General features: G+C 44.7%; 1 protein-coding gene and 7 non-coding genes across 8 annotated transcripts; all 8 read left to right on the top strand.

Moving 5' to 3' along the window:
* Positions 1-10263: 10263 nt before the first annotated feature.
* trnar-ccu lies at positions 10264-10339 on the top strand. The gene has a single exon. It is a non-coding gene; the product is annotated as a tRNA-Arg (tRNA).
* A 90-nt stretch (positions 10340-10429) lies between these two features.
* On the top strand, positions 10430-10502 carry trnar-ccu. The gene has a single exon. It is a non-coding gene; the product is annotated as a tRNA-Arg (tRNA).
* A 245-nt stretch (positions 10503-10747) lies between these two features.
* Positions 10748-10820, top strand: trnar-ccu. Its single transcript has one exon. It is a non-coding gene; the product is annotated as a tRNA-Arg (tRNA).
* A 408-nt stretch (positions 10821-11228) lies between these two features.
* Positions 11229-11301, top strand: trnar-ccu. Its single transcript has one exon. It is a non-coding gene; the product is annotated as a tRNA-Arg (tRNA).
* A 90-nt stretch (positions 11302-11391) lies between these two features.
* On the top strand, positions 11392-11464 carry trnar-ccu. The gene has a single exon. It is a non-coding gene; the product is annotated as a tRNA-Arg (tRNA).
* Positions 11465-11730: 266 nt separating this feature from the next.
* trnar-ccu lies at positions 11731-11803 on the top strand. The gene has a single exon. It is a non-coding gene; the product is annotated as a tRNA-Arg (tRNA).
* Positions 11804-11890: 87 nt separating this feature from the next.
* Positions 11891-11963, top strand: trnar-ccu. The gene has a single exon. It is a non-coding gene; the product is annotated as a tRNA-Arg (tRNA).
* Positions 11964-13267: 1304 nt separating this feature from the next.
* On the top strand, positions 13268-23093 carry LOC119138109 (protoheme IX farnesyltransferase, mitochondrial). The gene is made up of 7 exons (XM_037277877.1): positions 13268-13385; positions 13866-14008; positions 14673-14991; positions 15056-15180; positions 21285-21355; positions 21972-22204; positions 22303-23093. The coding sequence occupies exons 1-7, from the start codon at positions 13355-13357 to the stop codon at positions 22698-22700; spliced, it is 1320 nt and encodes a 439-aa protein (XP_037133772.1). The 5' UTR covers positions 13268-13354; the 3' UTR covers positions 22701-23093.
* Positions 23094-23435: the final 342 nt, after the last annotated feature.

Raw genomic sequence — 23435 nt, 5'->3', positions numbered from 1 at the left:
GACGTTCCCGCTTTTCCTGGATGCGTTACAAGACCGGTCTTACGCCAGCCCGACCCTAGATTTCGAGGAATGTCGGTATCCGTCGCGCTTTAGGGAGACGGCGGGCTTCTCCGAAAGCGGAGCCGGGTAAAACTTCGTGGCTAATGAGAAACGGGATGATTGGCAGCCAGAGAGACTCTGTCGTGAGCGTCTGGCTGACACCTGAGAGATTCAAACCGTACTCAAAACAGCAGAGTCACATGCTTTGCAAGTTTGGAGCGATGTCATTCCTTGACGCTGACAATCCAAAATGGTTTGTTTTTAGAAAGCGATTGCAGGGTTTGGGTTTCTTGCATTTGATTCCCGAACAATCCTGGAAGACCCGAAGTCTTCGGTTGTCTAACGATGGTTCGACGATCCCCCGAGGCAATCCGTCCTTGTCACTCGCGTCGTAAACTCAACATCGTTCAGCCGTTAGCGAGCCGCTAACCTCCTCGCCCGCCGAGCTCCGTATTCACAACACACGAGATCTTACCCGGTCAGCCGCAAAATATGTAATGAAGAACATTTGTTATTGTCAGCGTCTGCCCGTGAAATCGTCATCTGTGTGTTTTTTTTACAACTCACACAGACACACTCGGGAATCCTGTTGGATGACTGCTTTCCACAGCTAGTTATTAAAAGGCAGTGATGGAATTATGATGGCTAAAATCTCAAAATTATTTTGTCTCAAGTCTCGAAACTTGAAACAAAAAAATTGTATGACGATTATCTCATTGCGAAATAGCGACGATTCACTGTACTGTGGCCTTCGCGCTAGTAGAGTATCATTATAACAACAGCAAGCCCCTTGTTTATAATTTACACTTGATAGATATGGAAAGTGAAGACTTCCAGCTTCCGTCCTCCTATATCTGCCTGACCACATCAACTCCTGGAACATCTCTTATTAATTCATCCAGGACGAAAGGAGGAACAAAAAAAACATAAATTACCGGAACACCCCCCCCGCCTTAGCTCCATCTCATTTGGATGTACAGATAGCAAAGATGGGGGCCACAGTTTGACACCACTCATTTACAACTGCGAGCCTGGAATATATTACCTTGCCAGAACATCATCATAATGGAGGAGCATCCATCACACACACACATATACACACACACACACACACACACACACACACACAGCACGGTAATAAAGCTTATCTGTGGGTGACAGTGCGTCTGACTGGGCCGAGCCAAGTATCCAGCGGCTCTTCTTAACAGCACATAAATATGCGCCTGCGCCGGCCGACGTTTTAATAAGGCAAATCTTGACGGCTCTGCACACAAAAACACCTGCTTGTTCAAAAAATACATGCACTAGCTGTGAGGAATGCGACGGGTTTGAGGAGAAAATATTTAAACCCTTCAGCTGTCATTACGCAGCCCTCGAAATTGTCTGATGTGTGTATTTGTGGGTTTGGCTCCTCCCCCAAAAATGTAAAACGGTTTTCAAATTTTTACCTGGCGGTCTTGTCTTCACAGTTGCAGTCTTTTCACAATTTTAAGTATATGAAGTAAAAGTGTTTTTAATAAAATTAATGTATCATTTTTTTACTAATATCACTCAAAACAACAAAACTACATATTTGTTTTCTAAAAAAGACTATTTTTGAGTTTTGGGAAATAAATAAATAACCATAGTCGTGTTTTTGATATTACAAGATTAAAGTTGCAGTTTTACAAGAACGTTCGTATGATTATGAGGATTAAGTTGTAGTTTTAGGTTTAAAGAAAAAGTTACAAATTACTGATGGAAACAATTACAATATCCTTTTGAAAAACGGTCCAGTCGGACACCCATTCCCAAACGCTACCGCTGCTTTTTATTTATTTTTAAATATTTAAACCCCTCAGCTGTCATTACACACCCCTGCAAATTGTCTGATATCCATGTGTGTGCGTGCATGCGCAGCCTCCCCCAAAAGTCAAACATTTCTCTAATTTTTTCCAGACTCTCATCTCCACTTTTGCACACTATTCAGACGTGTCGACGTCCGCGTCATAAACTTGTTTTCGTCGACCACCATACCCTCAAAGTCCTCATTGTGTCCATGTGGCAGTCGCGTGATGTCACGCCGCTCGAATCCCTGGTAGAAAATTTTGAGTTCTGTCTTTGAGACAAACCATGGCGATGCAAAAAAAAAATTGGTTTTCAGATTTTCATTTCCCCCATTCTATAAATATTATTATTATTATTATTATCATTATTATTTTATTATATATAAATTACAATATTATATAAAATATTTCAAAAAGTTTATGCTCTAAACTAAACCCTAACCCTAAAACTCATCATCATCATCGGCGGTCACTCGGGACGAGTATGACTGTCTTCTTCTCAGGGTCGTCTACCCTGAAAAAGACGCCTGTGCGTGACTTTGTTTAAAGTGGGGAGACTGGTGCACAGTCACCACACTGTCCTTGACAGATCGGGGTCAGAGTCCAGTGGCAAGGAGACCAAGACGACTGGTGACCCTTTTCTGCTGCAGCCTTCATCCGCCTTCCCAGCCGTTGTGACGCCACCCCTCAGGTCAGCCATCATCCTCCGCCTGGTCCACCGTTGAGGTCTTCACTATTTACCCATAGCTGGAGCTGTTTACCCACAGCCGGGACAGTGGTTGATGGGCAGTAGGGCGTGTCCACACACCCGGGCCTACATGCCACATCTCTGGGGCCCACTGCTGCTCCGAGATCCTGCACAACTTAGCCTGGGACCGCAAGGTGCCAGTTACCGTGTGTGGTCACGAGGAGGCGTGTGCAAGTCTTGGCAATGGAGAGGCTGTGTACCGGCTGAGGAGGCTTATACACTCGGCTCCTCTTTTCACCCCCGGAAACAGAGGGCTAGCCGGTGGCGGTAGCTGAAAGCAGAAAAGTGGCAAGCAGAGGCAGCATGCAGCGTGCACAAACTACAGGCACTACTACTCCAACACTACTGCACTGACGCATCACACGCCCTGTGTGCTGATGGAACACACACAAACCCTAAAACTAACCCCCAAAAGTATGACCAAGACTTCGGGGAGGTGAGGAAAGGTAATCAAGGACCGCTTAGAAGACGGAAAATGTGTGTTTTTGCAGCGTGACGCAATGACACCGCGCATTACGCTTGATTGACAAAGTGGACAGGAGTCCGTGGCATGCAAAAACAAAGTGGCACAGTTTGGATTCCACGCCATGTGAGAAACGCTTTAAGTAAATGACCCCAACTTTGTGTTTTTATTTCCAATGGCACACAACTGGATTTTAGCAGTGACTAAAGTTTTTTGAAATAACCCTCAAAGTCACAGAATTTTGAACCGCTGATCTTGTATGCTGCTAATGCTACGTGTTTATTTTTTTGAATTGACGTTGCTTCATCCGAACACTAGCATAGCATCGGCTCGTCATCGTACCGCGGGGCTTTAACCGCAAGCTAGCTTAGCTCATATCTCGCCAGGTGACAGCCAGTCTGGTGATAAGCCGCAGTCAGACAGCACCAATCCCCCCCCCCTGTCTGGTCTACGGCCTTTAAAGACACACCCTCACATATACGCACCCGCACAAATACAAACACACACACAAACACACTTCAGCTGTCAATCTTCACAGCCGACTTAGCATCGAGCCTTTGAGTACGTGGCGGACATTTTTATTATCATCACACCTTACTTTGATGCTGAAGCGAACCCTATTTTTACCCGCCAGGCTTTTACTTCTTCTACTGTTTGTATAATTTAGTTTGACGCAGGCCCACAAACAAAAAACAAATATTTACAGAAGGGTACTTCAGCAATTTAGTGGACGAGCATGTTGGCACTGATGAAACCCCTCCCTGTTCTTGCAAGCCTGCTCTAAACTGCTCTCTGATGCCTTACGAGGGAATAAAAATCCTAATAAGAGTCTTCTCCATCCTAAAAGTTTCATTTCAAGCGTAATCCCGCTGTGCGCTGCAGGATTTGCATGGCTAATTTCGAGGCTGTCTTTTGCTTTAGCTGGGCTTTGTCCTGACACCAAAGGGCGGCCAAGTCCCTCCTCTGCTGGCACCTCTGAACCGAGGCTTATGGGGACTAAACGAAACAGTTTTTGGAGTAAACCACTTTGTCGCCTATCATCCTGCTTTTGTGACAGCTTGTCCTTTCTCCTCCTCCCACAGTATGCTTGCTCTTAGCTTTTAGTGTGGCCTACATTTTTTTACTGCCACGTATGTGCGGTATATGTATTTGAAATCTTTCTTTTCGGCATGGTATGTCAGCACCGTTCCACTGTCTCCGGTCTTACGTTGTCATACCGAGGTCTTTATCTGACTGACTTTCTTCCTATCGCGTTGGCCTCTCCTCCCACATCTCCTTGTCCTCCGCTTTCTCCGACATGCTATCTACTGACCGTCCTTGACTGTGGTTCCCTCCTGCTGTAAACATGCCCAGGGAGTCAAACTTTGGAATTCCTCAAACAACTCAGGTTTGATTTTTACAAGACAATTAAAACCATGCCGTAAATCACAAGGGAAGCTGCTTTGACAGCTTGCTTTTTTACTTCTTCGTTGGCTGTGAACAGCAGTGACAAATACCACACTCACTTAAATCCCAAAGCTTAAAAGATGGTGGTGATAATGTAGTAAAGCCAAAGTCACACACATTTTTTTGCTTGCTATGTGCTATTTTGATTTTCGGACGAAATATTTGTCAGCCTGGTGCAATAGAGTAGACTAAATGAACAGTGAATGAATAAATCTCCCATAGCTACTAGATGTATGCGAAAGCTGTCACTTGAACGGAAGCATTTGATTCATCAGGGAAGAGAAATCAATAGTGGAAATATTCCGCACAGTGGCGGCATGCTATTAATCTGCAGCGAGATTAAAATGTCACACAGCGGCGGCTGTTCTTCACGTGGCTCCACGCGCCGGACAGTAATTGCTTATCAATCAAGAAGTGTGCCATGTTGTCGTTTGTCTATGCTAAGACAACAGAAGAAATATATTGCGTGGCCATGTTTATGATGCATCAAAATATTTGATTGAATTTTTTTTTAAACTTTTTAAGATCAACTTTAACAAGATGAGCTAACTATTTATGTGTTTTATTATTTCAGTAATATTGAGAACATTAGGCAAATATATGCTTTTATAATGATACCCAGGCAACTCATCGCTGTCAATAGTAAATTACGGGTGGATGCAACTTCCTCTTGGCAGCCTTACAAGTCCTCCCTTTGGCACTTTGCTGCCTCAAAGGAGTTACTTTCAGGAGGAGCAGATGTTATTGTGCAAGCTTGTTCTCTTAGAGAGCATCAAGGGCACTCGAGGGAGTCTTTTTGGGTGAAATAGACTGCCGTGTGGTACCTGCGAATCGGCCGCTCAGCGAGGCCCCACGTCAATACTTTCACACAACTTTCTAAGCCACCAGATTTTAAAAGCGTCTTTTCTCGTCTACGCTAATCCTTGTTTGGTTAGTGCGCGGCGCTTTAAATTCTTTGTGAGTCAAAATGTAGGATTAGCAGCCGTGTAAATCTCTTCAGGATTACAAAGTTTACTTTTGATTTAGCAACGACGCCTCCGTTCATTGACCGGAATCGGTTATGGCTAACACTACTGACCCCGGCATTGTGTTTTTTATTTGTATTAGCATGGATGAGTTACAAAGTATCAGCTGATGTTCAGCTGCTTGGTTTGCGTTTTGCGCCATCATGCTAACTAGCTACATTAACTACGCTTTGTTTTTGTCCAATCGTGTTAAGCCACGTTATTTTCCGTTACATTATGACCTTTTTGTTTTCCTTCTGAGAAGGGCGCTCGGGCAAAAAGTCATTTAGTTTGAGCACAGGACGGACAAGCCGTGAATCATATCCTCTGACACATTAATACGACCTGCGTCTGGACAAGGACAACTTACTCATCTTGTTTGGACTTGGTACAAATACGACCGACACTAGTGTGTCGTATACAAACGTAGCAGGGCGCTCATCTCGACAGTGTTAACTTTTATTGGCACGGGGTTGCTGGTGGTGGGGGGGGGCGAACTGCCATTAATAAAGGTAAGTGCCGGCCGGTTTCTTATCAGACTGACGCCGGCGCCACTTTGGAAGAAGACAAAGTAGACGCACTGTAATGAAGTCATCAAACGGCGGTGCAGCTGCTCTGCGTCTTGCAGCTGCTCCTGCGTGAAATGTTTGTCTCCTACAAAGACATACCGCGTTAGACAACCGCATGAGTGTTGCTTACCGTACTGGTTCGTTTATGTGTCGTGAACTAGTGGTTACCATGTCTGCCTTAGTTTGAAGGTCCTGGGTTCAAATCTTGGCTTTGACCTTTTTGTATAGGGTTTGCGTGGAATTCCACATTTTTACTATGTTGTGTGTGGACACACAAGTTTGGATTCATTAGTACTTCTCTTTCCCCGACACCCTCCAAGAAGACACAATTTTATCACTCCCGCCGCTGCCTGTTTACCAAGACAGTCTGCACACTTTCCTCCCTTTTTCCCCTCCTTTCTGCTTTCCCACCAGACTATGTGACCAATTAAGGGCTTTAGATTGATTGAGAAATGTGAAGGAGTGGAAATTATCTCAGAAACGAAACAGGATGGTTTCTGGGACAGATAAGGAAAAAATGTTGCCAGTGTGAAAAAACGGACCCATCAGGGACATTTATTTATGTTTTATTTCTTTGCAGGTCAACATGTACATAAAGCTTGTCATAATCACTTAGCAAAAATATTGCTGTTTTTACTGGGCCAGCGTTGCATAAACATATCCTACAAACGATCCACGAGCGTGTTGACATAATCCAATTAAGTCTAATCGAAAATTATCGCGATGGAGAAATTGCGGGCCGGCCGCTGCTGACGCGCTCGTTTCCTTTTAATGATCGCGCCGGGAACACACACTGCTGCGCCTTTATCTATGAGCGGCGATAAAAGTCCAATAAAAGCGACGGGCGCTAGGCAGTTAGCACGCATGTAGACGGCTTCACCACAGATGAATTAAACATGAGGAAAAGCGGACGAGTTATTCATGAGGCGTGCCAGAGAGCGCTCCAAGATGGTCAGCGTGATCAATGCCCACAGCAAATGTTGACCACATAGAGGCAATTTTATCCATATCTTGCATTCCTCTATTACTTGGCTATTAGCGTCGCTAATTTCCATGTTTCGATGATGCCTGAAAATAAAATCTCATATCACCCGTGACATTGCCATTTTGCTGCCAAAAGAAAATCTCAACATTTTAATCATTTTTGTGTTTTGTGTTGTATCTTTTACTTACAATGTCTCCTTTGGCATATATTTCCTCGACTGACTCCTTGTTACCTCATTTCCTCAATGTGTCGAAACGATAAAATAGTGTCAGATGTTCAGAAGGCTAATCTCTACAAATATGGGTGAGCTGTGCCCTAATTTCACCTCTAACGATCCATTTCCTGCATCCATTACGGCACACATTGGGCTTCTTTCTTCTTCTCTGAAGCCATTTATTACTTTTCACGGCAATCCCAATAATGTCCCAATGTTTATTTCGAGTATCGCAGCTAAAATGTTAAAAACCAAGAAGAAATGGGCAGAAACTATCGTATAGGTGGAATTAGATTGAAAATAAACATTAAAATCTGAAATCTGCTTTTGTGAAAAAAAAAAAAAATTATTCTTAAACCATATCGCCCTGCCTTACCTCGAATGCCATTAAACAAAAACACACATACGTACTTGTATTTCTTACATTTGCATGACTTGCTCAAGGCCCTCATTGATGCACGTTAACACGATGCATGACCTCTCCTTCCTGTTATTTATTGACATACAGAAATTTGGAAATGCATCACTGCATCTCTCCTCGAAGTCTCCAGATGCCGACCTCGACACAGAGAGAGACGGTTTCTTGTTTTGACGGGAGTGCCGGCGGTTAAAACGCACCGCACGTGTGGTGACCATCGCAACAGCCCTGTAAAGTATCCGTGCATTCCAGAACGTACGGAATGTCCATCTTTTTCCGCCCCCTTCGTCTTCCGCTTTTGTGACTTAGGCCGCAAGTGCCAGATGATGACTTTTCCATGTGGCACCAATATCCTAAAAAGTTGTGACCAGAAGAAAAAAAATAAGGCGCAGTGTTCGGGGCAGTTTTAGCATATGTGGACCTTTGGTTTGGATGAGCTTGGAATGTTGATGGAAATGGATGACAGAACAAAACCTCCCTGCCAAAAGTACCGTTGAACATTCCCGACTACCGGAGAAAACATTTGGCATAAAGAAGCACAATTCCAGCCGGGCAGTGTACGAGAAGGAGGGGGACATGAAAGAAGCCCTTCATGAGTCCAACTAGCTCAAGTTTCCAACTGGTCACCCTACACACACAAAGCCACAACACAGAAACCCATTTGCTGAATGTCCGTAGCGAGAAGTGGCGTCGGGATTGGCTCTGTGTCGTAAACAACGATGGAAATCCGCCCAATGAAAACTTACAGGCTTCAGTAAAAAAACTAGAGGTCTTTTGAAAGACAGAGTAAGAAAAATAACTATTTGTTGAGGGTTAAACACTAATCAATGCTTTAAAGATACCAAGGTTCATATTCCTTCCTGGAGTACAAAGAATCTTGGAATGAGTAGCCCCCACAAAAAAGACCTGTATTATTTAAATACATTTTTGGGGCAATTTTGTCTGGTGGTGTGCCGTGACATTATCCTGATATAAAATATGTGCCTTGGCTCACAGACGGTTGGGAACCAACATACTCGACAGACGGCAATGCTAAATCATGAGAAATTGGAGTCATTGTCCTTGCGTGTGGGAGGAGCAAGGCAGTCAAGTGCGTAGATGAGGAGAACATCTTCCAGCATTTGAACACAGAAAGGGATATAAAAAGTCGAAAATAGTTGGGCTGGTATGGCAGAGTGATCACACAATCAAAGGCTTTCATGAGGATATTACAGGAGAAGAAAAGGAATTGCGCAAAACAAAACATGCCGCTTCGGTTAAAACATCGGCGAGTAAGAATATTTCAAGAGGTTTTATGATGCGGTTTTCTTGTCATTCCTCAAGTTTAAAAGTCAATTGGGTTCAATTCAGATGGAGAGGCAGATTCCCGGCAATGTAAAGTGGATTGATAGCAGGTTGAGAAGTACACAGCCGGATTAGGTTATGGGTTATGATTAGGTCAATGGGACATTATTCCTCCCGTGAAGCCATAAACGTCCGACAGAGCGGAGGGAAGTCTTCAGCAGGAATTGTCTCTTAATGTCTGCTTTTGCAATCATTGATTCACCGGGCCTGGACTGGGATTTCTTTTTGCCCTTTTGACGGACACAACTTGTTGAACATGATCCTTTGCAGATTTCAAATTAGAGTTTCAAGCCACGATCGGCATTTGGAGTTTCAAGACTAGGGTAGCGTTTTGAAGAAGTGCACACCTCTTCAGAGAGTAAAGCGATCCCGCAAAGACAGCACAGAATTTACGAGTGGGAGGCAAGTGCGACTGAGCGAGGCCTATTTACTCTCACCTAGGCGGAAAGCTACCGCCGCTGCCGCACTCAGATTTACGACAGGGGTGGCACGACTTATTATTCCCAGTTGCTGCTGGGAATTGGATGCGGTCCTTTTGAGCGTACGCACTTTTGTTTATGACGCAGCAAACCCAGGCACTGTGTGTGGACCCCCGAACCAAAGACCATAGACAAACTTACCTCCTGTCTCAAAGCAGGCTTTTAGGCTTTTCAGGAGTCCACTCCACGAGGCCCACTCATCTCCCATGCTTGCCTGAGGGTTTGGGTGAAAGGGGGCTTCCCTACGTGATGGATGAGCCGTGACCAATTACAAGCTTAGCCTAAGAGATAGTGCATAAACACTGGTCAACATCAGGGGCCTGAGAACACCTACTGTCCGTTGATCGGGGCTTGGTGTCAGCCTGGCAGCTGAGGCTCCAAAATATCCCTGCGGACGTTCACTGATTGTGGGTTCAAGTCCCATCTGGGATGTTGTCCTGTACTGTAAATTCCTTAGTACTATTTGATTACTGTAACGTATTCTGTTCTTTGTGCCCCATTTGGGCTATTGTCCTTTCATTGGTGGCTGGTACTGAAAATTGGTGCAGAATTAATTTTCATAACTTCTATCTTCTATAACATTTTCTATACTTGTGCCCCAGTGGCCTAATGGATACCAGGGATACTGGGTTCCTGTCCCGTCTCGATTTTGCTGTCCAGTACTGTAGGATTTAGGCCGTTACCATTAGGTTCCTATCAAATCTGCCCTCTATAGCATCTGCACTGAAGCCCAATCAGTGGCCTAATGGATAAGGCACTGGCCTCCTAAGCCAGGGATTGTGGGTTCGAGTCCCATCTGGGGTGTTATTGTTACAATGTTGTCAACTACTGGAATTATGTTCGGCCGTTACTATTGAATTTGTATGACATCTCTTCAACAGCATGCAGTTGTGTACCCCAGTGGCCTAATGGATAAGGCACTGGCCTCCTAAGCCAGGGATTGTGGGTTCAAGTCCCATCTGGGGTGGTGTCCTTGCTTTGTCTTGTACTGTGATTTTATTCGGCCGTTACTATTGAATTTGTGTGACATCTCTTCAGCAACAGGCAGTTTCGTACCCCAGTGGCCTAATGGATAAGGCACTGGCCTCCTAAGCCAGGGATTGTGGGTTGAAGTCCCATCCGGGGTGGTGTCCTTTCTTTGTCTTGTACTGATTTTGTTTGGCCGTTACTGTTGAATTTGTATGACATCTCTTCAACAGCATGCAGTTGTGTGCCCCAGTGGCCTAATGGATAAGGCACTGGCCTCCTAAGCCAGGGATTGTGGGTTCAAGTCCCATCTGGGGTGGTGTCCTTTCTTTGTCTTGTACTGATTTTGTTTGGCCGTTACTATTGAATTTGTATGACATCTCTTCAACAGCGTGTAGTTGTGTACACAAGTGGCCTAATGGATAAGGCACTGGCCTCCTAAACCAGGGATTGTGGGTTCGAGTCCCATCTGGGATGTTGTTGTTGGATTGTTGTCAACTTCTGGAATTATGTTCGGCCGTTACTATTCAATTTGTATGACATCTCTTCAAGAGCATGCAGTTGTGTACCCCAGTAGCCTAATGGATAAGGCACTGGCCTCCTAAACCAGGGATTGTGGATTTAAGTCCCATCTGGGGTGGTGGCCTTTCTTTGTCTTGTACTGTGATTTGGTTCGGCCGTTACTATTAAGTTTGTATGACATCTCTTCAACAGCATGTAGTTGTGTGCCCCAGTGGCCTAATGGATAAGGCACTGGCCTCCTAAGCCAGGGATTGTGGGTTCAAGTCCCATCTGGGGTGGTGTCCTTTCTTTGTTATCTTGTACTGTAATTTCGTTCGGCCGTTACTATTGTGTTTGTATGACATCTCTTCAGCAACATGCAGTTCTGTGCCCCAGTGGCCTAATGGATAAGGCACTGGCCTCCTAAGCCAGGGATTGTGGGTTCAAGTCCCATCTGGGGTGGTGTCCATTCTTTGTCTTGTACTGTGATTTTATTCGGCCGTTACTATTGAATTTGTATGACATCTCTTCAGCAACAGGCAGTTTCGTACCCCAGTGGCCTAATGGATAAGGCACTGGCCCCCTAAGGCACTGGCCTCCTAAACCAGGGATTGTGGGTTCAAGTCCCATCTGAGGTGGTATTCTTTCTTTATTGTCCTGTACTGTGATTTCGGTCGGCCGTTACTATTGAATTTGTATGACATCTCTTCAGCAACATGCAGTTTTGTACCCCAGTGGCCTAATGGATAAGGCATTGGCCTCCTAAGCCAGGGATTGTGGGTTCAAGTCCCATCTGGGGTGATCTCCTTGCTTTGTTGTCTTTAACTACTTTGTTCGGCCGTTACTATTGAATTTGTATGACATCTCTTCAGCAACAGGCAGTTTTGTGCCCCAGTGGCCTAATGGATAAGGCACTGGCCTCCTAAGCCAGGGATTGTGGGTTCAAGTCCCATCTGGGGTGTTGTCCTTTAATTATTTTCCAGTACTGTCATTTCCTTAGTCTTGTACTATTGAATTTCTAAAAGGTCTTTCTTCTATAGGGTTCAAGAAAGTCAAGATTTGGGTTTAAAGCTGGGGTCAGGGATTCAAGGTAGTCTAGATCAGACTTTCAAAGCAGGTTTAGGTTTTTAAATGAAGGTTTCAAGCCAGTGCCCTATATTAGCTTTACTATGATACAGGAAGAATAGGATGTGTCCAGGAAGTACAGCTGCATCTGGTGGACACATGTCCTGAAGAAGACAGTAAAAGGAAGTTGCTTCTTTACTTGGGGGCTGGGCCACTACAAGTGTTTGTAGTCAGTCACAAGCCTTCTGCTCGACGTGCAGCACGGCGCCGGCCGGAGGCTTGTTAGACAACAAGAGAGTCACCCTTAAAAATCAATTACAAACAGGACAGCGCCGGCGCATCTGTTTCTGCTCGAGAGTTATGCGGCACTGTCTGCTTCCTACTCCGCCGCCATTCCGATGCTCGTTCCTCTGGGATTAGAGATGGCACTGCAAGCCAGTGGGACCGCTTGTAAATCAGGGTGGGAGAAATGGGGCAATGACAGGCACAAGCATGGGGGAGTCTCTGTTATTCCATGAAGCCATTTTATTGGAGTGGCGCGGAAGGTGGTCTCTTTACAGGTCAGTGTTTTGACCAGTAGACATTCTGTTAAAATCAAGACAAGTGCGGAGGGAAAGTACATAAATGAATGTGGTGCATGAGGATTTCAAATTTTGGTTTTAAGTACAATTTGAAAGCTGTGTTTTAAGACGAAGTTTGGGTTTGCACCCAGGGTTAGGACAAAAGGCATGTCGGGGTGAAAATGGCCTCACAAACTTTCCATTGTTAAATGTTTTCCACTCCATGTCGCCCATCTGTTGCTGATGTGCACCTCATGGACAAAAGGCAATAAAAGCCTGCATGCGTTTGGCTTTTCTTAGCAGGATTAAACATATACAAAAGAATAATGTACATCAAACGGGGGCTTCACAACAATGTTATTTATATTTCATCTATTAGTAAAGATAATGAAATATACACATGATGATTGTTATTATTATTATTATTATTATTATTATTATTATTATTATTATTTGTAGTAGTAGTAGTAGTAGTAGTAGTACATAATAGTAATAGTAGTAGTATTGTTAATGTTGTTACTGTTTTTATTGTTATTGTTATTAGTGGTGGTGGTGTTATTATTTGCGGTCGCATGACGTCATGTGCCCCAAACTTGTTATTATTTAAGGTCGCATGACGTCACATGCCCCGGACGTACTTGTAACGTCACATCCTGAGGTCATAATGGCGGCTCACTGCATGTGAAGGAGACCAAGAAGGAAACCGGCTTTATTTTGACCAAAGATCATGTATAAGACGCAATGTAGTCGGCTAACAGGTAACGTCTCTCAAACGCGGACTGCACGGCTGCACGTTGATCTTCGTTGTTGTAATCCAATCGCGTACCTTTAAAATCAACGTGGACGAGCTAGGTAGCTAAGCTAGTCGTACACGGTTACTCAATGCAAGAATGTTTTCCTAATCTGTGTCTTGACCTTTAGAATGAGGTCGTCTACTTCTGCATATGTATTGAATACACGCCGATCTGTAACGGTAACCGAATTTTATTTCATTAGTGAAGCTTAGATTGGCTTTTCCACGATTTTCCAGCAAAATTTTGATCGTGCTCTTCTGATTGTTGCACACCACAGAGAAGTATATCACACATGCAGGCATGCAAGAAGAGATGTCAGAGTGAAAGCAAATAGTGCTGCACTTCTTTCTTCCACAACTAGTTGCCGTTGTAAATTATTCCTCTGCGATTGAATGTTCATCACTCCTACAAATACTAAGTATTCTGCTTGTTTTTGTCTCCTAGGTTTGTTTGGTGTAAACATAAAGCAAAAATTGGTGGGATGTGGTCTGCGATGCATGCAGACAGCCCGCAGCCGCGTTCTGCTGCACAGGAGAGAACCGTCACACTGGATGACCTATCAACACCTCAACTTCCTCAAACGGCAGGTAACTTGCATTGCTTTGTCACCTTTTTATATGCACATTTTATGCATGATTATTTTTTGAATGTGCTTTCTCTTAAACAAGGCTTAATATTTGCTTACACATTTATATATTATTTTTACATCATATTTGTTTTTCTAAAGCATTTTTTTAGTTCAGTGTTTTTGTTTAGCCAACATCCATCATCTAATTTAGTTATGTAGATTTTCATTTTTGTTTATTTTATTTAACCAATTCTCATAGCTTGCTTGTACTTTTTATAATTTACTACATTTTACTTGTTTATTTTGATTTCCTTAAGTTTAGTAAACTTTTAAGCGCAGCTTTTGTTGTTCTTTTAGTTTAGTATTATTTAATTGTTGTTAAATGTTTATTTGCATTTCATGTTGTGTAAGGGCACATTTCATTTTTAAGCCAATGTTTTTCACTACATGCATATATTTATATTACGTTTAGATATTTTTTTATTTGGTTTTTATGGTTTTTATGTATATTAATATGGTTCACATTTTAACTAATTAAGAGCAAATAAAATTCTGCACTTCTATGCAGAGTTCCTTTGTGAAGGGACCTTTTGTGTATTTTGATAGATTTTTGTGTGGTCATTTGTATTATTACGAAATTAATGATCCAATATAAATTACATTTTCTTTTTCTTCCCTGTCAGTATGTGTCCAAGAACCCGGCTGAGCTTCAGCAGCGTGCCGTCCCTAAACAGGTGCTTGCCGACGTGGACGACAACGGCGGCGAAGAGAGGCAGGTCCAAAGAATCCCGACGATCGAGCCCACGGTGCAGGACTTGTCCAAATCTGAGGTCGCTGAGGAAACATCCAACCCGGCGACGACCTCAAAGGAGACGCCCCACGTGCAGGTGGAGACAGACGAAGCTCGAGATGCGCGTCTGGACCGACAGTGGAAGCAAATGAAAGTGGAAGCGGCCGACCTGCCCGACATCTACGCCCGATTGGCCAAAATCAAACTCACGGGTAAGGGTGTGCGGACGGCCATGATTGTTCACTCCGTGCGACTTCAACTTGCTCTTCATTTCAGCGCTTGTGGTGACCACGGCGGCGGCTGGTTATGCAATGGCGCCGGTGCCCTTTGACCCCGCCATCTTCTTGGTAACATGTCTGGGGACAGGACTCGCCTCTAGTGCCGCCAATTCCATCAACCAGGTGAATTTGCATGAATGCAACAAGCCTATTTTGTACATAGAGAAAATATTTATCATGTCTTTTTTTTTTTTTTTTTTTTCCTGTAATGCTTTGGTGTGACTACAAAGTTTCTCTGTTTCTTCTTGGAAAGAATCTCTGGCCGCTGCAGGTGTTCCGGCCGTCGCCACCTTGCAGTCTGGCCCCCCTACGTGAGCTAATTGGATAATTGAGTTAGACCAGTTTCGAGCCGGTGTCTAATAGACGTGTCGACCCCCCACCCCCCCACCGCGTAATTCCAAACCAAGTCAGCCTCGCCGTGTTTGCTTTTGTGCGCGTTGGAGCGGGCTCGTTTTGTGTCATTTCTGTTTTCCTGTTTTCTTTTGTGTCTGCGCGGCGTCTCCCGCCGCGAGGCTGGCACGCATATGCGAGCCCCCGCAAGACCCCCCAACCCCCCTCCCCTCCCGCCTGGCCACTCTAAACTGTGCCCTGTTCAGACATGCATTATTTACCATTCTGCTTGTTTGCATTTTGGGCAGGGCCCTCCCTCGTCTTGATAGGGAGTCGTTTCATTTCAGCGTTCGCCAAGGCGTCTGTGGAGCCCTGAAACGGTTTTGGATTTTATAGTAAAGTTTCTTTAAAAAAAAGTGGCTATATTTTCATTTAATATTGAGCTCATATGTATAATCTAAATAATAATCACTGTTGCTATACTACATAAGTATTGTACCAAGCTGTCAGATTGTGACTCAGCGTCAAGTTCGTAACAGCAGATTATTGTATTTTCTTTTTTTTTTTTTTAAAGAATCTCATGAAGACCCACCGTTGTGGCACCTTTGACAATGCGCGACAATGACAGCGCTCGTATTATCATTCTCAACTTCGTCATAGCCGCGTAATGACACCGTTTTCTTTTTGAAAGCGCCCGCCATTATCGCCATTGGCATTGTTACTGTAAAAAGAGTGTCATCGCGGCAACCGTCTGCTTTCAGCGACGGGCGACCAATCACTGGTTTCATACAATTTCTCAAAATGGCCTCCAGAATGTAACAACCTGCATCGTTGTGTTGCCAGCTTATTTTGTGGCTATTTTCCCGTGGGGGGGGGGGGGTTAAGCTTTAGAGGTGAAGAACATGTGACGCATTCGCTGGCAGATGCCGCGCTTAAGATGTCGTTTTCCTCGAGCTGAGCTAAAACAAAAGCGCACGTTGATCTTTGACTCGAGCGTCTTTGATGCCGGCGGCTTCGCGGAGGACACATGCAGTGTCCTTTTATTTTCTTCTAATTGCCGCGCAGAGGACTCCTCGACGGCCGCCCTCCCATCACGGATGAATCTTTAACGAGGCCGCCTTGTTTTGGGCTTAATTTATTTAAAGCCTTTTTGTTTCGTGTCCATTTGAACTACACAAATCTCCCCGCAGCCTCAGATGGCAGACAGATGCATTGCTCTGATAAAAACACCCACAAAAAAAATTGCATGATAAGCGCCGACGGCGAGGGAATAGGTTAGCAGATTAGATTCTAAAATTCTAAAAAATAAATGAATAATCACAATACAGGAAGCAGTGAAGCCAAGAGAAATTAGTCTTTTCAATTTTATGGGAAAAAAATAGAAGAAATTAGGTTGTAAGTTTTGTACATGCTTAGTGTTTAGTCTTATCCGCTAACCAATCATTTTTACGCAAATAGTCTCTGTTCAAACGTTACGTCACTGACAATGACCTCAACGTGTCATTATTTCCCATCCGCGAGCTTGTCGGGGCAAACTTGTCGCCACCGCGTGCTTGCCTTCCACTCCAAAAAAAAAAAAAGCTTTTTAGACAGGTGGAGGCGCCGGGTCCCGCCTCGCTGGTTAGCCTTTTAGTTGAGCACAAAACACGGTGATTACGGCCCTCCCGTCTGAAATTTCGACACAAACCAGACTTGAGTCAGAACTAAAGGGGAGGACCCGCCCAACTGAACGGCGCCCGACATCAGTGAACCTTTCTACACCTCTGCCGCTGTTTTTGGCAACAGCTGAGTAAATGTCCAGAAACAAAGCGGAACGCGTCGCGATGTTGCCGTTTTCAGCAGGGGGGGGTGAAAGAATTACGCTGACGGATTGTCGACATATTTTACTGCACGTGTCAGCGTTAAACTAACAACTCGCAACAAATTTATTGGATGACATCAATAGTCAGACTTTTGTTTGTGCAGAAACAAAAAGACTTTAGTTATACTCTTCTTTGCCGTGTGAGCGTTATGAGATATTTAGGTCATCTTGAGTTTCTTTACGCATTAGCATACAATCGAATTTCAACTTTGGCCCCGCTCCTTTTTGAAGGCAGGTCAGTCGAAGGGAAGCGGCGGCGCTAAAACGTGTGAATAATTGACAAAAGTAGACCAGCGAGTGCAGGCCATGCCCGCGAGACAACATCGCAAGCTCATTTCAAGCGTTTCACATCTGAAAATTGTTTGTTCGGCACGCTCCATTTAAACAATTAGCCCTTGTTCTCGTTGCATTCATTTCCACCTTGTCTCCTGTGGAAAAAATATCCGGACATCGTTTTTATTTTTGTTACCCCTTTGGCTCTAGACTACCATTTATTGTACTCCCACTCAGGTTTAATGGAGGAGGAGAACGCCGTCCTTTGTGTATCTTACCCAGATCCCGAGGATGAAATAGTCACACTTTGTGTGTTCACGCTGAGACGATGTTGTGGTCTTCTACACGCACGATGCTCCTTTTCCTGCTGGAGTGCACCTATTATCTTTTAAACGTTGCCCTGTAATTAGCGCTTGAGCTGGCAGAAGAAGCCCCTTCAACCATAATAGTGGCTCTTGACTTGCGGTATGGCTTTGATTAAAAGCAATCGCTCGACTCGAGATGCAGATTGTCCGAGCCCTTTTTCCTATCAGGTTTTTTTTTTTTTTAACACACCCGTTAGATCAAGCCAGTAAAATTTCTCGAAATATGACACAGTTGCTACGTTGGCGACGCTCCGATTGGCATAAAGGCGTTGGCACGCTCTCGATGAACCGCAAGAGGATGGGACACAGCTTGAATCTCCTCACGTTAGTCAGGCAATTATTGCGAGCCCTGCTGGTGAAAATACAGTCAAGAGGATGGAGATTTGTTAGAAAAAAAAAAATAGACTAAAATTAGAACGTTAGTCTTTTTTTTTTTTTTCCTCTCCATTTGATCAAGGCAAGCTTTGTTTTATATCCAGTCAATCACATCGGGAAGGTTTTTGGCGTGAGGCTTAAAATAATAGAATTTTCTATTTTTGTGTAATCTTGACGAGCGCGGGGAATAAATTATGTCGCAGTTTGTTACGCATACCCAGCGTGTCTTATCATTACTTCTGTCACTTGTGCTGCGCTAAGAATAGTTCTTCAATATATCCATTTTTATGCACGTGAGCGTTTGGTGTATCGCTGCTAGCATGAGGCAGATGTTTTTTAAGTAAGAAAAGATCAGATTTTTAGACCTTATGAATTTGTCAAATATTTTTATTTTAAGTATTTAGTTTTAAATATTTCAGGATTGAAATATTTAATCAGTAGCTTATTTAGTGGCAAAATTTTGTGTAATCTTTTTTTTTTTCCCCCCCCCCCCAAAGCATTCGTGACTACCTTCTATGTAGCCATCTAAAATGCAAAACTATTGGAAACTACCAGCTTTTATTTATTGCCCCGGAGAAATTATGACCATGACAGCTCTTAAATCATAACTTGTGATATTTAATCGAAATACAAACGGCGCCCTTAAAAAGTTTATTCAGCTCAATCCTTTAGCGGTTTCGTGATTTGGACTATTTTGCAGGATTTGTGGAACGTGGTTTGGCATCGTTTTGCGGCTCATACGTTGTTGCTGCTGATGCGCTCTTTTTTTTTTTTCTTTTTTTTTTCTCACTCCAGTCCAAACATGCGTTCCGTGCCAGTGGAGCAAATTCCTTCACCCTTGAAAACCTCTCTCCGCGTTTGAATGACAATATAAATTTCGACTCGTATCAAAAGATCATTTTGAGGACTTACAATGGATGACCCTTAAATTTGTTTAGCTTAAGCCTCTCCTCCATTATTTGTACAGCTAACTTTGATCTTCCAAACACTTGTATTCAAACAGCGGTGCCTTTTCAAAGTCACCTCCACGCAACCTTGTTTGCGTTGAGCGTCTGTTTAGTTTCAGCGCGTTCTCACCCGTCACGGCCATTGAAGCGACTTGTGACGAGAGCTTAATCGGAGTCCATCTCTGGCGCGTTGTTTACCTAGCGCTCGATCAGAACCTCTCGGGGCGATGTCCCGACAAGCGCCGAGGCGGTCCCGTTGTCTTGTTTACCGTCGGGACCCCCCCCCCCCCCAACACCTGCGCTGGCTTCAAACGAGTCGAGAGGAACGTCGTGTTTGGACCGGCGGATGTTTCTGGAAGCCAAAGCCTTCCAGCTGCTCAACTCTGACGTCTGTTTAACTGCGCGCACACACGCTGGCTTTAATGTAGCCACTTTAATTGGGGAAAATACTTCCGAATAGAACTTAACAGACACAAACACACCACAATAAAGTCTTTTCAAAACGTCATTGACGCTAAAGCTATTGTGCATCAACAACAATTGGATTGGCACAACCCAATTGCTCACATTAAATTTCTGCAATTTATCGACCGTTTAATTTTCCCCTATCCCTTGATAGTGGAATTTTCAGGAACATCCTTATTATCTTCAAAGCTTTAGTGTCAAGTTTGCGTAAGAAGAGGCTGTCGTGCGGTCTGTTATCAGTGGACCTCTGCCGCTCGGTCTTGGATCACGTTCAGCCGTAATAGCTCAAAGGATCTTCTGATCTTCTTTTAACTTCCCCCGTCGCCTGTTTTCTGTCCCCCGTCTGCGACGTAATTGTCATTACACTTTTGTAGTACATGTGTTTAAAAGAACAGACTCCACTTCAAGCTTTTTTTTTTTTTTTTGCTTACGTCATTGTTTTGATGGCTGGATGTACATATACAGCAATTTTTTCTTTTTCAAGTTCGTCATTGAACTTGCTAACATGCAAATATTTCGACGCTGTGACGGTAACACGCGGTGGGTGTCGGGCGGAAACAATGAAAATGGGCCGGGCGGTTGGCTGATGCGAACCAGATGCTCTTAGTTAGGAATTATTTGACTTTATCATTATGCAAAGCAACAATAAGATGATGGCTTCTCTCCCGCCGCATTTCCTGACCCAGGAAATCGAATTAACACCTCCGCCCCGACCTCCAGGTCCCACGGCCGCAGCTGTGCGATCGGAACGGAACATTAAAAGCACCGCCGTTGTGGGCGTGTGATGTATTTTAGCGCCCACGCGCTATTTTCACAATAACTGCCGTATTTTCGAAGATGCCCCATCTACTGTTGATAAAACTACTGCGAGAGGGATTGCCATTGTTTTTTTGTTTTTTTAAGCGATCTTCACACTCGCTTGATCTGTTTTCTTCATTATCCTCGGCCGTTATGAGGGAAGCAAACACACACACACGCACACAATAGCTAGTTCCTGTATTTAAGCACCCCATGTGTTTGCATTTTAGTCACACATTGCCAATCTCGTGGGAGCACTTTGAAGCCTTCTCCAGAGCGGACCATAAAACGGGAGTATTAGTCGTTTTTCCACAGAGTTGTATCCCACAACACTCACCAGCATCACCTCCCACCCAACCGCCTCCACCTACCACCTTGAAACTATTCGAACTTGAGTGGCGGGTGAGCGCGAAGCAACCTGATGTAGCTCCGGAAGCCAGTTTCAGTTAGCTGCGGGAAATTTGGTCAATTCAAATAGTTGGGCGCTACCACCTCGTTTTTTCGCAGCAGCGTTTTGACGACTTACAATAAAACAGGAAACTCTTAAGCAGTCAGCTCAGCAAATTCACCGCTTGACCTTTCATGTCCTCCCTTCCTGAGGTTATCAGCACTAAAAATAACACTTGAAGACATGTCGCTTGAATGTAAATAAATGTTGCTTGAAGAGGGAGAGGAAGGCTGCACTATGTCAATGGAAGTGACAGTCGCTTACTGCTGTTTGAGCCGGGGGGGGGGGTCGTACCCACTTCCACTATAGATGTATAGAATATAGTAAACAGTGTTGTCTCATGCAATTTTTTTTTCCCCCTGCAGTACTTCGAGGTGCCTTTTGACTCCAACATGAACCGAACCAAGAATCGTCCACTAGTCCGAGGACAAATCAGGTACAGTGCTCTGATTGGTTGCAGCTATTTTTTTTCCCCCCTCAGAAGACCCTCGCATACAAATTGATGCAAAATGTGAGTTCTTTGCAGTCCAAAATGTTGTTTTGACGTTACCCACCTGACCCCATCATCAAAGCCCTGTGATGCAGCCCCCCCCTTACCCTTGAAGCCCACAGATCCAGACCCCCTCTTGCCCGCCCACCCGCACACTCAGGCCACATAAAACGCCTCTAATTACATTAATGCCTCCACCACAAAATAAAATTGCTTTTCATTTTGAAGAAGAACGCGCCCGGGTTTGGTCAAGATGCTAATCGGCACTCTCTAATTTATGGAGCGTTTAGTGGCAAACGTCAAGCCGCTTTCAATATGAGAGAAGTGGATGAAGAGGAGAATGTGGAGGTCTTGATCCAGTTAAAAGGCTTCTTTTTTTTTTTTTCTACTTTCGGGCTTTCATCTTAGGCGTGTTGTCGATGTTTCCGGCCTAAAACTCTTATCAGATGAGCTTTCTTTAAGCCTCCTGTTTGGAGACGCTCTGCTGACTCGTGTGTACGCGTATGTGAGTGTGTATTCTACATCACCTGATCCTCTTCTTTTTCTCCATCATCATCTTCAGCCCCCTCCACGCTGTCACTTTTGCGTTGGCGTGCGGCGTGCCCGGCGTTACGCTGCTGACTTGCGTCGTCAACCCTTTGACGGGTTTCCTGGGCGCCCTCAACATTTTGCTGTACACGTGTTGCTACACGCCGCTCAAGAGGCTCACCATCGCTAACACGTGGGCTGGTTCCGTGGTGGGCGCCATACCGCCCATCATGGGCTGGACGGCCGCCACGGGCTGCCTGGGCCCAGGTATTCATTTGAAAAGATCTCCAATTGTTTCATTTTTGCAGCAAGAATAGTCAGCAGCGTGTGGGCACACACTAAGCCCCACCCCTTTCTCGCCACAGGTGCCTTGCTGCTGGGCGGCTTTCTATACAGCTGGCAGTTTCCACACTTCAACTCTCTCAGTTGGAACCTGAGGGAGGACTACTCGCGCGGCGGCTACCGCATGATGTCAGTCACGCACCCGGCATTGTGCCGACGCGTGGCCCTGCGGCACAGCGTGGCGCTCATAGGCCTCGCCGCCGCCGCGCCTGCATTGGGCGTCACCACGTGGTCCTTTCCACTCGTGTCGCTGCCCGTCAACGCATACATCACCCTGCTCGCCTTCCGATTTTACAGGAAGGGTGACCGGGCTAGTGCCCGCAAACTATTCTTCTGCAGCTTGTGGCACCTGCCCATGCTGTTGCTACTCGCGCTCACGTGCAAGACGCCGCGCGACGATGACACAGCTAGCACAAGCTAACGCAATCGCGTGTATGACGGACTCATCACCAAGGAACATTTTAAGGCCTCAGTGTTTCCACTGTAAATATGTATTTATTTATAACAGGGCCCAGCACTACCTCTCTTGTAAAGCTGGGGTGTCAAACAGCCCACATCGAAGGTAGGCCATCTTAAAACCTTCATTGACTGTACAGAAAATGCTACATTTAATCACACAAAACTGTCATATGACCATCAGTCTAATGGAAGAATCGTAAATTCTTTTGATTGGTTGAAACCAGAATGTAGATGGACTTGAAGAGGAAGGACGCAAAACTGAGATGTTGATTCATCATGTCTTGTAATGATGCCACTGTAGTTTCTATGCAAACTATGTTAAGACATAACATTTTAAACTATTAAAAAAAAAAAAGATCAACGCTATTGGCTGAATTTGTAATAGCCCCGCCACCTGTTGGTCAACACGAGGGCTGTTGCTGCCCCTTCAGGCCAACGTTTTGGTGTTTGGTTACATCGCTATCGCTGCCCATCCCGTCGCCATAAAAGGTTTGGACGTGGTTAAGGGTTGGGGAGGGGCGGTCTGAGGGATTTCTTTCGTCCAAGGCCGCCGGAGCTGAGGCGTCCTCGTAAAGTGCCCAAGCGAATCCGGAGTTTTATTCGAGAGGGTGAAAGGGGATTGAGCAGGCCAGCTGTTTCATCCGAAGAACAAGAAGACGGAAAAACACGCGACCTGCTCGGAGATCCGATATCAACC

This window comes from Syngnathus acus, chromosome 19 (assembly GCF_901709675.1).
Source record: "Syngnathus acus chromosome 19, fSynAcu1.2, whole genome shotgun sequence".
In the NCBI taxonomy this organism is placed as follows: Eukaryota; Metazoa; Chordata; class Actinopteri; order Syngnathiformes; family Syngnathidae; genus Syngnathus; species Syngnathus acus.
The sequence above is the reverse complement of the archived record's forward strand: the minus strand, read 5'-3'. Positions and strand labels throughout refer to the sequence as shown.

Bases quoted from the DNA above. Each gene is read 5' to 3' on its own strand.
- LOC119138109 (XM_037277877.1), top strand. From the start codon at position 13,355: ATGTATAAGACGCAATGTAGTCGGCTAACAG. The intron at 15,181-21,284 runs GTGAATTTGCAT...TTCCCCCTGCAG, and splicing joins CCGCCAATTCCATCAACCAG to TACTTCGAGGTGCCTTTTGA. The intron at 21,356-21,971 runs GTACAGTGCTCT...CATCATCTTCAG, and splicing joins CTAGTCCGAGGACAAATCAG to CCCCCTCCACGCTGTCACTT.